The 14,507-nt window shown below is 47.1% G+C and overlaps 1 protein-coding gene across 1 annotated transcript; it reads left to right on the top strand.

Annotated features, from left to right (window-relative positions):
* Positions 1-7,757: 7,757 nt before the first annotated feature.
* Positions 7,758-8,565, top strand: LOC123094868 (uncharacterized). The gene has a single exon (XM_044516744.1). It carries the CDS (start codon positions 7,940-7,942, stop codon positions 8,375-8,377), a length of 438 nt encoding a protein of 145 aa, XP_044372679.1. The 5' UTR covers positions 7,758-7,939; the 3' UTR covers positions 8,378-8,565.
* The last annotated feature ends 5,942 nt before the right edge of the window (positions 8,566-14,507 follow it).

Genomic DNA, 14,507 nt, shown 5'->3' on the forward strand with positions numbered 1-14,507 from the left:
CATATCATCTTGAAATTTACTAAGTCACCGTAGACACCTAGTCGTCGACGGGATTGTCTTCCCCCACTGAATGCGCATCGCCGAAAATTCTGAAATAAATCCAGGAATTAATACAAGCACCAGGATTTAAATTTTGATGGGCTGAATATACCATAGTCCCTCTAACCATCCAACCACAGGTTGGTTCGCAGCCAGACAACGTCTTGAAGCATGCATGCATGCATGTATTGTTAACCGAACAAGCTGGTTGCACGGTTGCCGGGCATTCGCTGCTGTAATCAGTGACATGATCAAACCTCACTAGGTGACAGTAGCTACGTACATACTTAACTAGTAGGTGTGGTTGTGTTCATCTGTAAACGTGATGTTAATCAGGAACTAATCTGACCAAGCTCAGGGCCGGCCCTGAGGGGGGGCGGGGGGGCGACCGCCCCGGGCCCCCCATGGTCATGGGGCCCCTCGCACGTAGTCCACGCTCCACGGGCCCTTGCACAGTGAGGCAGGGCAGTATCACAGGGATCGTGCAGAGCGGCAGACGCAGCCTAATTTCCTTCGTTTCAACCCGTCCCCCGCGTCGCCTTCCCTGGCGACACGGGGGAAACCCTAGATCGAGGCGCCGCTCCTCCCTTTCCTCCCTTCCCTCGGCTCGCCGCTGCCGGAGGAGCGGCCGGCGAAGTCCGTGCCGGCTCCTGTGAAGGTGGCGGCGGGGCCCTTTCCTGTTCTTCGTCCACGAGCTTGGCGCGGCGGCTGCCGGACGGCGCGGGCGCGGCTGCTGCCTTGGATGGCGCGGGACGGGGCCAAGGTGGCGCGGGGGCTCGCGCGCTAGCGACGGCCCTGGGCGACGCGGTGGCCCTGGACGGCGCGCGGTGGGTGGCCCGCTGCGGTGGCGGCGCGGGCCAGGCGGAGTTTGGGGCGACACGGCGGTGAGGGGCTCCAAGCCCGATCTGATTTTGGGCGGTCCTGCACCCAGATCTCGATGGCCGGTGGCGCCTGGATTGGAGAGGCGGGAGCGGTGGTGCCGGTGGATGCTAGTGGTTTCCCCTTGCAAGCGTGTGCACGCCCAGCTCCTGGAGCAGGGGTGCCGTCCAGCATGTTGGTGCTTGCGGAAGCTCGGGCAGACCAGATCCAGCACGGAGGTCCGGTCCTTGCGCGCGGCGGTGCGAACACGTTAAGTTTTGGCCTGGTTTTTGCTCTGTTTCGGCGCGCTGCGGTGCGGGCCGGTCAGCGATGGTTCTACTTCAGTCTCTCCTGGTGCGCTGCGGTGCGAAGTCTCGCCCAGGTCTGCGCACGGAGCTGAAGGACGGCCGGAGTCGATTGGGTTCGCCCAGGTCCTGCGAGCGGCGGTGCGGACCGGCCAGGTTGACGTGTGCTTGCCTAGGTTCTGCGTGCGGCGGCGACTATCCCGTTGTCTGGTAGTGTGTGCTTGGCCTTGTTCTGCCCGGTGGTGCTGATTTGGTCTCGGATCCTGGATGATTGGCGGAAGGCTTAGCTCCGGATGAAAATCCTGCATCGACTTCGTCGGTGCCGACGGTAACGGCATCTATGGATGTCGTCTTCTTCCTTGGAAGTGCCGCCGTGGAGCTCATTGCTCTTCCTGCCTCATGGCTGAGGTCTCCGGGTGAAAACCTAAAATCTGGCGGAGCTAGATCGGATGACGGCGGTGTTCTCGATACCACTTCCTTCTTGGAGGCGTCATCTTGGAGGCCTCGACGATGGATTCCGATGGTGTGCATGGTTGCTGGCGGATCTTGGGTTTGTGTTGGTGCCGGCGGGTTTCTGTTTTCTTTCTTTTCTTTCTGCACTAGCCCTTTTGCGGTGCTTTCCTCCTTTGGAGGTGTTCTTGTTACTCCTCTTCTGATCAATGAATTTGGCAGTCCTCCTGCCAACATTCAAAAAAAAAAAAATCCTTCGTTTCCTAAAAAAACAACTTAATTTCCTTCGATCTCGCACGCTAATCACGTATGCAGACGCAGCTTTCCTGATTCTCAAAGAAAAAACGCAGCTTTCCTGATTCTATCGTGGCTATTCCCCAAGTAGTACGCCGTCATGTACAGATGTATTCCATGTCTCCAGTCTCCATCCAAAATTGAGATCGTATTCCATATTTCCAAGCCCCGATCCAATCTCACTCTTCCTGTTTCTCTCGCCGGCAACGATCGCTTAATGGATGGATTGATCAAGGCCGAGGCGATGCCTATTCTGGGCCATGATCGCTGGAAGCCAATGCAGATAGCCGAGCGCCTCCCGCCTCCTGCCAGGGCCAGGCACCAGTCTCACTTTGCGTCATCGTCGAGCGCCCCTCGTCAGCGTCATTGAACGTATAAAATATTCTTCTTGGGTTTATCTAAGTATTTATTTGTACCATTCTATATTGAAAGTACCTAGAACTCATCTAGATGAGATAGAATTTGGTCTCATTCACTTTGAAAACAAGAATAGATATAACCCACGTCAGCACACACATATCTTATAGCATCACATCCAATGGCCATAAAAGGTGAATGAGACCAAATTATATCTCATCTAGATGATTTCTAGCAAAACTGTTCTATATTTATGTATATTAATTAGAATCCAAATACAACACACCGGCACACTGCAAACTTCCTCTGTTTGAATTTATTAGGTCCCCTAAAAAATTGAGCCTGAAGTTGATTAGAAATTTTACTCATTAATATACGAGTTATATGCCAAAAGTTTATAATCGGGTTAGTATTTGAAGAATGTTGCTAATGATCTATATTTGTGATATATAACACATAGTTTATTAGTCAAATGTTAGGTCAAAAATAGACTTAAAACCCGAGGAGGACTGATAAATCCGGACAAAGGAAATACCATATCAAGCACACTGTGCCGGAATTATGACAACTCGTCATGGGCCAACACTTGTGGATCTCACAAGAGGATCGCCCTGGTCAAACATCATAGTTCAAGTTCTAGGGATAATGATATGAGCGAAAGTGAGCTTGTTATAAATCTCATATCCATTATTATTGTTACAATTTCTATATATAAGGGGCCTCGAGTTTTAGTTTCGCCTCGGGCCCTCAAAATCTCAAAACCGGCCCTGACCAAGCTGCACTTGTCAATATGCATGTCAGTATTGTTTGAAGCTATCAATTCGGGGAACAACTTTCAGAGACTGAGTTCTTGCAGTTACGTTCGCAAGGCCCCGATCAGTTGTTAATCATCAATCAGCCTACATAGTCGTGGAAGTGTTTTTGTATTTTACAGTAAGATATTGGTGACTGGAATCAATGCAAGGGGTTTAATAAACTTTTGGAGGAAACGTTCTTCCTGAGAAATTCTCGTGTCCCAAAGGAGAGATTACGTAATCGGCCGATGTACACTTTTTCAAGAGAAAAGCAGTTAATAAACTAACTAATTAAAATCACTCTCTGACTACACTACCTAGCTACTTGACCGAGCGACGTGCAATGCAAAGAGTTGATTCCATATTGTTAAACAAAGTTTTAAATGTTTTCTAAATTTAAAACGCCAGGAATTGAGTCCCCCCCCCCTCCCCCGCGTCTGGCGACACGGCGGAAACCCTCGCTGCCGCCAGGAGCTCCCTGTCGTCTCAACCCCAGTCGCATCGCCGCCGCCACAGGGCCGGTCGGCAAAGTCAGGCCGTGCCCCGGGATGCCAGCGGCGAGGCGATTTTGTTTTCCCCACCACCCCTTTCCCTACACCGGACCCCCGCATCGCCGCCGGAGGGGCGGCCGGCGTGGCCGCGCTGCGCCTGAGGATGGTTGCGCGGGGGACTCCCCCGCCCCCACCACCTCGCGCTGGAGCCCCCTTCCTCCCTCAGCCCCAGATCGGATCTGGCACACCTTGAGCTCCCCCTCCCATACAGCTGTTGCGGCCCCCTCCTACTGTTCCGGCGCAGCCTTGCTCGCGGTGACTCTCCTTCGTCCGCCTCCTGTCCCCCAGGGCGCAACTCTTCTTGCTACTGTTTTTTTTGGGTGGGCGAGGCCCTTGGGGGAGTTGGCCGGGCAGGCCGGGGCTCGGCCCTGCATCGGTGCAGGCCACCCCCCATCCCTGACGGCGCCTCCTCCGAGCTGTGGGAACAACCTGCGTGTGTGCGGTCACGTCGTCCTTTGGCAGGCGGCTGAAGTTTCACTGTGGTTATTTTCGGCACTGCTCCGGTCCCGGCGACCACGGACCTGCGTTCTCCGGTGTCCATTGTCTGTCGGCGCCCCCACCGGCGCGGTTTCGGCCCCGGCTGACCGATTGCTGCGTCCCTTCCAGCATCTTCGGTTCGTTGGCGTCCTGGTGGCTGCACCTCTAGCGGAACGGAGCTGCGTTCCCTTCCGGCTCTGGATTGCCAGTGGCGTTGGCCGCCAACCTACCATCCGTGTCGGCTCTCTGCCTCGCTGCCTCTCCAACCCTGTCTGCCCACACACCATGTCGGTTGCAAAGCTCGCGTTTTTGTCGGCCCGGGTGCAGCCCCATCCTCCTTCTGAGGCAGCAGTCGACGAATAGGTTGACTCCTACATCTTCGGATCTTGATCTGGTGGCTATGGGATTGCTCGGACTCAGGCTTGGCGAAAGCCATGCTCGGCTTGCCGATGCTGGCAGCGGCTACACCAGCGGATGTCGTTTTCCTTCTTGGAGGCGCTACCATGGCTTTAGTTGAGCCCATCTTCGAGCTTCAGGGAAAACCCTAGGTCCGGCTTTTCGGACCGGATGGCGGGGGCGTCACGACGCCGTTCTCCTTCTTGAAGGCGATATCTTGCTCGCTAGCGGAGTCCCCGGTGTTGTAATTGAAGATGTTCGACGTCCTACTCATGCGGTCTGCTCCTCTAGTTTTAGGCTGGTGTGTTTACGTGTTTCTCCCTGTTCGGGCTGAGCACCCCTTCTCTCTGCTCCGGGCACCATGTGCATGCCTCCTTGCGTTCATGCCATGTGTTGTACCCTCTGTTGTACTCATTCTTTTTTTTTTTTGAGGAATCGGCAGAAGCACTGCCTTTTCCTATAAGAAGGAGAATAAGGTTTATGTGTTGAGTATATATGATATGTTTATACTGTGTATTGGGCCCGCCTTCTAGTCCCTGTATAGTTGAGGTCCATGGTCCACCTTTGTACTCATATATACGTGCCTATGCACGAAGATTAATACATCGTGCAATTCACATATTCTACATTATGTACAAGACTCATTCCTCTTTTATCTATCAATGAAAAGACAGGCAAGCTTTGCGAATTCGTGAAAGAAAAAAAGTTTAAAACGCCACGTCATACCCTAACGATGCAGCTGATTGAGGATATATTTGACCCTCGATTAATAACTGGTCGGGGCCTTTGGTCTACTTCTCCACGTTAAGCTTGGCACGTGGTCCACGATCGACCCTCCTGCGTATCCCAAAATTTCAACAATGAATCTGGTAACTGGAATAGAGAGAAAATGGGCAAGACATTCCAATAGTGAACCAAATGATATCCGGACGCCGAGATGCATGGCTCCAAATCAGCGAGCTCACACTTGCACAAAAAGGATACAAGTGTACACATTCAGAGAAACAAGGATACATGTGCATGGGGCGCTGCCTTCCTGGATACCCGATGGCGATCGGGCGACAGGGACCTACGGCGCACCTTGACTAAGAGTGGAATTTCGGTGAGATCGCTGCCGCCAGGAAACTTCACCCGGCCTGGTCCTGGACGTTAGCCCTGTGCGTTCGGTTTATTCGGTTTATATGATTCGGTTTATACGATTTTTCGGTATGTACGGTATTAATACTTCGGTAAATACGGTATGAACATAAAATACGGTTCGGTTTCGGTATATACCAAATTATTTCGGTATGGTTTCGGTATATACCGTAAAAACCAAAGTTGACGCGAATTTGAAAATGATGTAATAATAATTTGCAAATTTATGACTCAAAACACATTTTATTTTACACAAATAGTATATGACTATATATATAAGTATATATGCATGCATTGATTCATCTGTTGATGGTTATGGACGTGCTTAGCATTTTAAAAAGAGAAAAATGACAATGTTACAAGAAAAATGTAGGTGCTTAGTAGTGAATTTGACTCATGTACAAGAAAAATGACAACTTGTACGGTTGTTCATCTCAAGAAATATAAATTTATCTTTTACTTCGGTTTATTCGGTTAACCATTCGGTTTTTCGGTATATACCATAAAAACCAAAGTTCAAATCAGTATGAAAAGTTCATACCATACCGAAACCAGAAACCATAAAAACAAAAAAATCGGTTCGGTTCGGTTTATTTTCGGTATGGTTTTTCGGTTCGATTTTAAAATGCACAGAGCGACTGGACGTCGACGAAGATCACACTGTTCCGACCAAAATGGCTGGTGGTTATTCTCCCATGTCCATCTCCGTAGTTCCCTTGGGCCTTGGCGTCCGTGTCGCGCCATTGCAATCTAGGAGTATTTATTTAACGGCCGTCTTCTTCCCGAGCCTTCCTCCGATTCACCCCGCCCCGGTGGCGATCACTCTCTGATCGCCTTACGAAATGACGGGAACGCGCAGGCGTCATCGATTGCGCAACACGTACGTACGCCCACGCCCGGGTGTGCAGGTGAAAAAACCAATCCGGCGAGTCACAGTCTCACTGACACGCGGGTCGATACGAGTAGAAGCGTGCATTGTTGTACGTCTTCCACAAGCAATCATCCAGACACGTATCATGTTCTCCGTTGGGAGTACAAGGCCGGCGAGCTTGGGCTTTGACACGCATCCTGCTCGCGCAGCAGAAAGAAGAAGCACGTACGCGTCTCATCAGAGATCCTATAAGTACACGGAGACAAAATCTTGGACCGGGAAAATAATTAGTTAGCCAAAATCGACAAGGACTCTTAACAATTTTTAGTTGGATATATACTTGTACTATGTAATACTACTTGGATTCTTTCCACAACGGGTAGGTTAGGTGGGTCGAGCATGAGGCTATGATTTTCGAACCCGGGCCGTATTGCTCCATCTAGTTAACTAGTGGCGGCTCTGCAAATTAGAATCAATTAGTAGTTCGTTACTACTGTAGCTGCCATCCTGACACAACCTCAGATCGATCAACTAAAACTGGCAGTGAGAAAATTCAGACGTGTATCCCCTTGGTCTGGAAGGAAAATTCACACCACGGATGCACGTGCATGTGGTACACACAGAGAAAAAAAGAGACATCTCGATCGATTCCGATCGCCACGGCGCCAAACGCAGATTTTCTCCGTGGAGCCGTACGTGGACTGGAACAGGAAGACCACCCAGATGTTGCAGGGTTTGAACTGAAAGGCGACATGTACGCACGCCTGCACCCCCTTTCAGATACACTAGCAGTATATACAAGCCTAGGCACAAGTGAACAAACGGTCACGCACACAAAAGTAACCAGACGTCCACGTCCATGTCGATCGATCAAGATCAATAACTCCCGCGCCCTACTTTTCCAGGAACCTTCACCTCTCTCTCTCTTTCAAAATTATCCCGCGCCGGTCATCCAATCAACCCACTCACCAACTTTCCCAAGCAACGGTACGATGCGCACGAAACCGTCACGCCCTATGACCGTGCTGTGCTGCGGCCTGCGGGAGATACCTCAATCAAAGCCCCATGTGCCACAATTCGCTCCGGCCGGAACCCACAACAAAATTATTATCCGGCGGATTCCGGGAACTTGCAGGGGCCAATCCACAGCCACAGAAGCGCAGTGGCGATATCTTGAAACAAAGATCGTCTCCCTGACCGGACCTTGTAATCTTGCGGCCGCACAACCCTATATAGCCCCGCCCCGCCAACAAAACCCCCCATCACCTCCTCACCCCAAAGCAGCTAGCTATAACCAACTTGGCTCAGCTGGTTGATCGCTCAGTCCGCTTCAACTTCATCACAGCGAGCCGCGCGCTCTCCTTGGCTTCGTCTCGTTGCTGCTGTACGTATTCGATCGAGATTGTTGAGATGGACAAGCTGAGCGTGCACCACGGGCAGCACAACGGCATCTCCAAGCCGCCGGTGCACCACCACGGCAAGGGCGGCGGGAAGGGCAAGGGTGGCGGCAAGGGGATCAAGGTCGTCTACATCTCCAGCCCCATGATGCTCACCGCCAGCGCCGAGGAGTTCCGCGCCGTCGTGCAGGAGCTCACGGGCCGCGACTCCAACGTGGCCGACCACGACGCCCCGGGCGCCCCGTCCTACTACTCCTCCTCCTACTCCTCGTACGGGCACGCCTCCCCGACGGCGGGGGCTACGGCTGCTGCGGGCACCCGGGCTTTGCCGCCGGTGATGGCGTCCACGGCGGACTACGCTGCCGGCGCCGGAGCCATGCCTCCGCCGTTCCAGAGTATGTATGACCAAACGGGAGGCGCCGGCCTGCTTTACGGCCAAGACTACTGGTAGGATTGGAGATCGGTCACCTCTTGTCGGTCGACGGTTCGGCATGCCATCGAATCCATCACTTGCATATGTGTGAATTTGCTGTCTACAGTCATGCTTCATGTTTCTTCGATTTTCGATCGATCTGTACTGGAGATGGTAATGTCATGTTGATACGAGAGCTTAGTACATATTTTTGTTTACTTGTTTTTTGCCCTCCTTGTTCGAGATCTTCTCCTGCCGTCATGGCAGCATCACCTTTCATTTAGAGCATCTCCAACAGTTGTTGAACACGTCGCGAGCTAAAAACTAGCTGCACGCCCGTCGCCTGGTTTGACGCGGCAGGCAGCGCTGGCTCCAGCAGCCGCGCTAAAATGCAACGCGCGCGCAGCTCCAGCAGCGCGCAAAAATACAGCACGCGTGACTCTAGCACAAGCAACATATGCATTTTAAAACAGAAGCAAAAGATCAAACACAAACAAAATAAATTAAAATAAATAGTTTAATTTCATATTACAACTCAAACAAACAGTTTATCATTCAAACAGCAAATAGTGCAATAAACACAACAAATAGTTCAACAATACAATGTCGAATGCACGAATCATGATGATGCTCTTTGTCGTCCATTCCATGCCCACCACTCCTCAATGAGATCCTTCTTGAGTTCATCATGCGTTGTCGGACGTCAAATGGCATGATAGGAGGCAACAAAACGGGCCACCCTTTCAGCCCTCCGTCGCACTCGCATGGGATGTCCCAACAACTCATACTGAGAGTAGTCTACATCTTGGCCACGCTCATTCTCGATGATCATTGTTATGCATGATCACACACGCGTGCATGATGTACCAAAGCATTTTTTGATCCCAAAATCTAGCTGGTCCTCTCACAACAGTAAATTGGGCTTGCAAAATCCCAAAATCTCTCTCCACATCTTTTCTAGCCGTCACCTGAGCATTGTGGAAATCAAGATTTTTCCTACCTTCCGGCTTTTTCAACGGCTTCACAAAGGTTTGCCACTTTGGATAGATGCCATCCGCTAGATAATAGCCGTAGTTGTATGTACGACCATTTGCTACAAACTGCACTGGTGGCAAATCACCATTTACAATCTTATTCATCAGTGGTGACCGGTTAACAACATTGACATCATTCAGAGATCCAGGCAGTCCAAAGAATGCATGCCAAATCCAAGTCTCTTGATCGGCCACCGCTTCAAGGATTATAGTGGAACCCTTTTTTTGCCGTGGAATTGCCCATGCCATGCCTTTGGACAATTCTTCCAACTCCAATGCATGCAATCTATTGAGCCAAGCATACCAGGGAAGCTGCGAGCTTTGTTCATCTCCAATAGCCTTGCGACGTCTTCAGCATTGGGAGATCTCAAATACTCCTGGCCAAACACTTGCACAATTCCGACTGCGAAGCGCTTGACACACATGATGGCTTGGCTCTCACCCATAGCCAAGTGATCATCAACTAGATAAGCCGGGATACCGTATGCCAACATACGCAAAGCGGCTGTCACCTTCTGAAAGGTGCTATGCTCGAGCTCTCCGGCGGCATTCCTCCTTTCCTGAAAAAACTGGTCATGGCTAGCCAGTTTCTCTGCAATGCGCCTTAAGAACTCGGTGCTCATCCTAAACCGGCGACGAAAGTACGACTCTGGGTATGTGGGATTCTCCACGAAATAGTGCCTCATCAATCTGTTATGGGCATCGATCTTATCCCTTCAAATTTTTTGCCGACCCATAACCGAACCACGATGCTTCGGTTTTTTGTTGATATGCATAGCTAGGATCATTGCAAGATCCTCCTCCTCTTCCATATCAAATTCTTCTTCGGAAGAATCATACGACGAACTCATCTACAATGTTCAATACTATGCTATTAAAACTACAATCAACATGCACCAAATTCATGAAGTTTGAGCAATACATACCTTGTAGGCGTTTTGTCAAACACCTTGCGGGCGCCGAGCGACAGCGAGCGCCCGGGCGCTGTTCGTCTGAGGACGGACACACGCGAGGGGCGGCGGTGACTAGAGGGGGGGTGGAGGAAGCCGCCGCGACGCGGAGATAGGTCGGGGAAGCGCCGGAATGGTCGCCGGGTGGCGCGGGCGGCGGCGGCGCCACGGCTGGAGGGGGGAGGGGGAGTTGCGAGCGAGTACGCGGGAGCGGGCGCAGCAAATAAGCGGCGCGCGATGGAGTTTCGGCCCGCGCGCTGAACTACATATGCCCCGTGCGCGGTTTTTTGCGCGTCCGCTGGAGCCATTATACCGGTTGCGCGCGCGCTAAAATGGGCAATTTTACGGTGCGACGCTTGTTTGGTGCGGCTGTTGGAGATGCTCTTATGCTCGTATATGTTTGGAATCAACCTACTCTCTTTTGCTTTGGATCATGATAAATGTCACACCTCTGCCACGGACACATACCAACTCTAAAGGTTTTTTATGGCAAGCATAGTGACGCGAAGATGACAACTTAATTGTCAAACACGACAACTTTTCTTTCGGATGACAAGTTTCAGGGTCTTTTAGGTTTATTTTTTCTTTTTGAATGATAACTTTAGTTGTAGAAAATATCAGGGCCCGAATGCTTTGTGGCACTTATCATTTGAATTTATTTTGTTACTAGCAAATGTGTCCGTGCATTGCAACGAATCAAAAGTAGAACAATACATGTTTACAAACTTGAAAGAAAAACGACTTTCTATATAGGGTCGCGCTATTCGTCAGCCTGGGTAAGGAATAGTTATTCTTCACCCCCTCTCTATTTTAACATCAATGCACCGTAATTTCATGTTCCGTAAATTTTGTCTTATTTCAGACGTAAAATGAGAACGTAAGAAAATATATAATCGCTGTAAAAAAATTTTATTTTACCTAAATTATAAATGTAAAAACATAGCGTAAATTGTAATTTTTTTGGCCTTCTGACTTCTTTTTATGCTAAATTTTACGCAGTGAATCAATATGACTGAAACTATTTGTATTTGAAACATAATTTATTTATAAAATGATGGTAAGATTAACTCGGGTGAAGAATAACTTATTTTGTATGTTGTATGTTGTATGTAGTATCTATCAAATCAGAGAGTATGTACACGTAGTATATAGTATATAAGAATGTTTAGGTAGTATATACTACTTTTTAGGTAGTATACATCGTATTTTGAGTATGTTCTTTTTTATATATAAATATATACGTATTTCACAAATATAATAAAAATCATGGGCCAACTTGCCATTTTTCATCTAACTATATATACTCGTATTAGGTTTCACCCAAAATATATTCCTTGTATTTTAGGTGAGGCAGGGATGTGGTTGGCTTGAAGATACTAAGGGGTTTTCTGTAAATTGGAGTAGAGAAGTTGGGTCTTATTGTAAAAATATGACAACTTACCTCATAATCGTTGGATGCAGATCTGATGGTCAGAAATGACGGATGGCAGATACACCATCATCACCAACTAAATCTTTTATAGGAATGGAGGAGTAGAGATACGAGCTCACTAATCATACTATTTAAGATATATAAAAAATAAAGCCAACTGCTCACTCTGTTTCATATTTTTTGCCGAAAAGAATTATGAAACGGAGAGAGTAATAAATAGCATGATTACTGTGTGAAAAATCTCTCATGTTTCATATTAATTAAACAAGTTACATATGATGCCTCTTTGTCTGCGTGCAATGTTTGCATTAATAAATATCATAGTACGAGGCAGTTTTACGATCAGTATTATGGTTAAGGTATCAGCGTATCAAACAAAAGATTGAATTGCATTTGGACACCTCAGTGGTTGTTTGGATTAGAAGAATTTAAGTTAGGTCAGAATTTAGGAAAAAACAATTTTCGTTAGTTTTTTATGTTGTCATAAGTTTATGCACCTTTTTGTTTGGATTAAAAAGGCCATTCTTATAACATATTTGCTAATTCTTCTAGATGAGATTTAGTTATGTCTCATCTAACTTTCAAACCATAGGATGCTTGTCATAGGGAGGTCCTTGCTAACTGCGTCAAATAGTCAACCTGTCGCATATGCAACAACCCACCGGGCCTGCCCATTAAGGATGCACATGGCGTGGCATTTTTTTCTGGTACTTATTTTCATGTTTTATATTTTGCAAATATTGTTCCCATTTTTTAAAAATTGATCGGAATTGCCAAAAAATTATTCATAATTTCAAAAAAATGTTCATAAAATAAAAAAGTGTTCATGTTTTCAAATTTGTTTGAAATTTCAAAAATTGTTCGTGTTTTTGAATATTATTCAAAGAGTCAAAAAAGTGCTAGCATTTAAAAAATATATAGCTTTTTTAAAAAAAATATTCAGAATTTCAAATTTTGTACCTATTTTCCTAAGTTGCAACATTTTCTGAAATTCGATATACTTATTGAAAAAGTAACAAAGTAATAATTTTCAAAAATTCCAAACATTTTTTGAAAAAAAAGCAAACAAGTGTGAACCTTTTATTGAAAATTCAATTAGGTTTGGAACTTTTGAACATATTTTGAAAACACAAACATATTGAAAATTACAAATTTGGTTTGGAAACGTGAACAATTGTTTCAAAATTTCCAACTTTCTTTGAAGAATATGAACACTTTTCAAATTAAAAAAAAAACAATTTTCCCCTTTTTGATGAAAAAGGGAAAATTTCAAAACTGAGAACAATTATTGAATTTTACTGTGTTTTTATTGAAATTTTGCATTCTGAACATTTTTTTGGTGAAGACGAACAATTTTTTACAAAGACATTGGAAGTTTTCGAAATTTGGGGTTTTCTAAAAATAAATAAATAAGCAAAAAACAAAAACAAAAAGGAAGGACAAGGAAGAAAAAAAACGTCCCTGTGTATTTTGAGGACTACTGCCGCTCAGAGGATTTCCCTGTTTTCGTGCGTTTCCCTTGCCGTCTTTGTTTCTTGTTGGATTGGCAGCCTGCTAGGATCTTCTATGTACCGTGGGATAAAGAAACCACCTTTGTTCAACGCACCTTCTATCAGTTTTCAACGCACGGCTTGGTTTTCACTTTGTGCTGCTTTTTTGTTTTTCTTTCTTTTCTTTGTTGTCTCTATTGGTTTTATCGGGTTATTCTTGTTGGAGGGTCAATTTTCTTTCAACGTGATGCATGTTGTATCTGTCTAATGAGCGAGAGTTACATGTCTACCTTTACCTCTTAGCTTGTCCAACCTAGTTGTGTCCACCCACCATTTAGCATGAATATTGAGCTATATCAAAAACAATGAGCATCCGTAGATACTGCATATGGTTGGTACTGCTGCCTTGCATAGCTTGTGGATGTTATACTGCTCATACAATCCGTGTGTGCGGCGTCAGTAGGTACTCACCTTCGTAGGTGGGGATTTGAGTCTTACTGGCCGTCGTAGACTCGTAGTACCTCAGAGTGTGTAATGCGCGTAGGCCGGTCAATTTAGTTGCACATGTAAGAAGGGAACGATCGAACAACCACCAAATTGTGTGATTACCTGCAAAAGTTCATGTTAACGACACGAGGAAACTTGGTGCCCAATCATTCCTTCGGTGTGGGCCAACCAACAAAACATTCTATGAGCCATCTAAGGCCCTGTTTGTTTGGATTTTTGCTTCCGCTTTTGCAGAGTGTGCAAGAACTTGACAAAGGGTTGAAAGATGGTCAGTTGGAGATGATTAATACAGTAGAAGGAAAGACAACGGACTAGTTGTGTCTGCTTAATCGATTGGAAAATGGACCTTCAAACATCCAGCTAGACGAAGATTTATGTGCGCTTACTCAACAAAATCATGGCAGTTTGTTCGGTTTATGTTTTTTATGGTAATCGGTTTATGTTGTTAGAGCAACTCTAGCAGACCCCGTAGAACACCGACCTACATAAGGCTTTTGCAGTTCGCGAAAAAAGGTATATGCGGGCTGGAGCGGGCGAGGTTAGACTCATACCTCAAAAAACGGACCCGTAAAAAAGGATATTCGGTGAATATGCTCTTTTACGGGTCGGCTATGCGGGGTCTGCTCGGGCGCCGCCGTGTCGACCCGCAAACCAAAGACCCCCAATTATTGAATTTGACATCGATTCTGTCAAATGAGTTCAAATTCAAACAATAGAACACAGTTCACACGCAAATAAAAGCTTAGTTTTGTAGGA

Source organism: Triticum aestivum, chromosome 4B (assembly GCF_018294505.1).
Source record: "Triticum aestivum cultivar Chinese Spring chromosome 4B, IWGSC CS RefSeq v2.1, whole genome shotgun sequence".
NCBI lineage: Eukaryota > Viridiplantae > Streptophyta > Magnoliopsida > Poales > Poaceae > Triticum > Triticum aestivum.

What these genes read in the sequence shown, in the direction of transcription:
- LOC123094868 (XM_044516744.1), top strand. Translation starts at nt 7,940, where the DNA reads ATGGACAAGCTGAGCGTGCACCACGGGCAGCACAACGGCATCTCCAAG.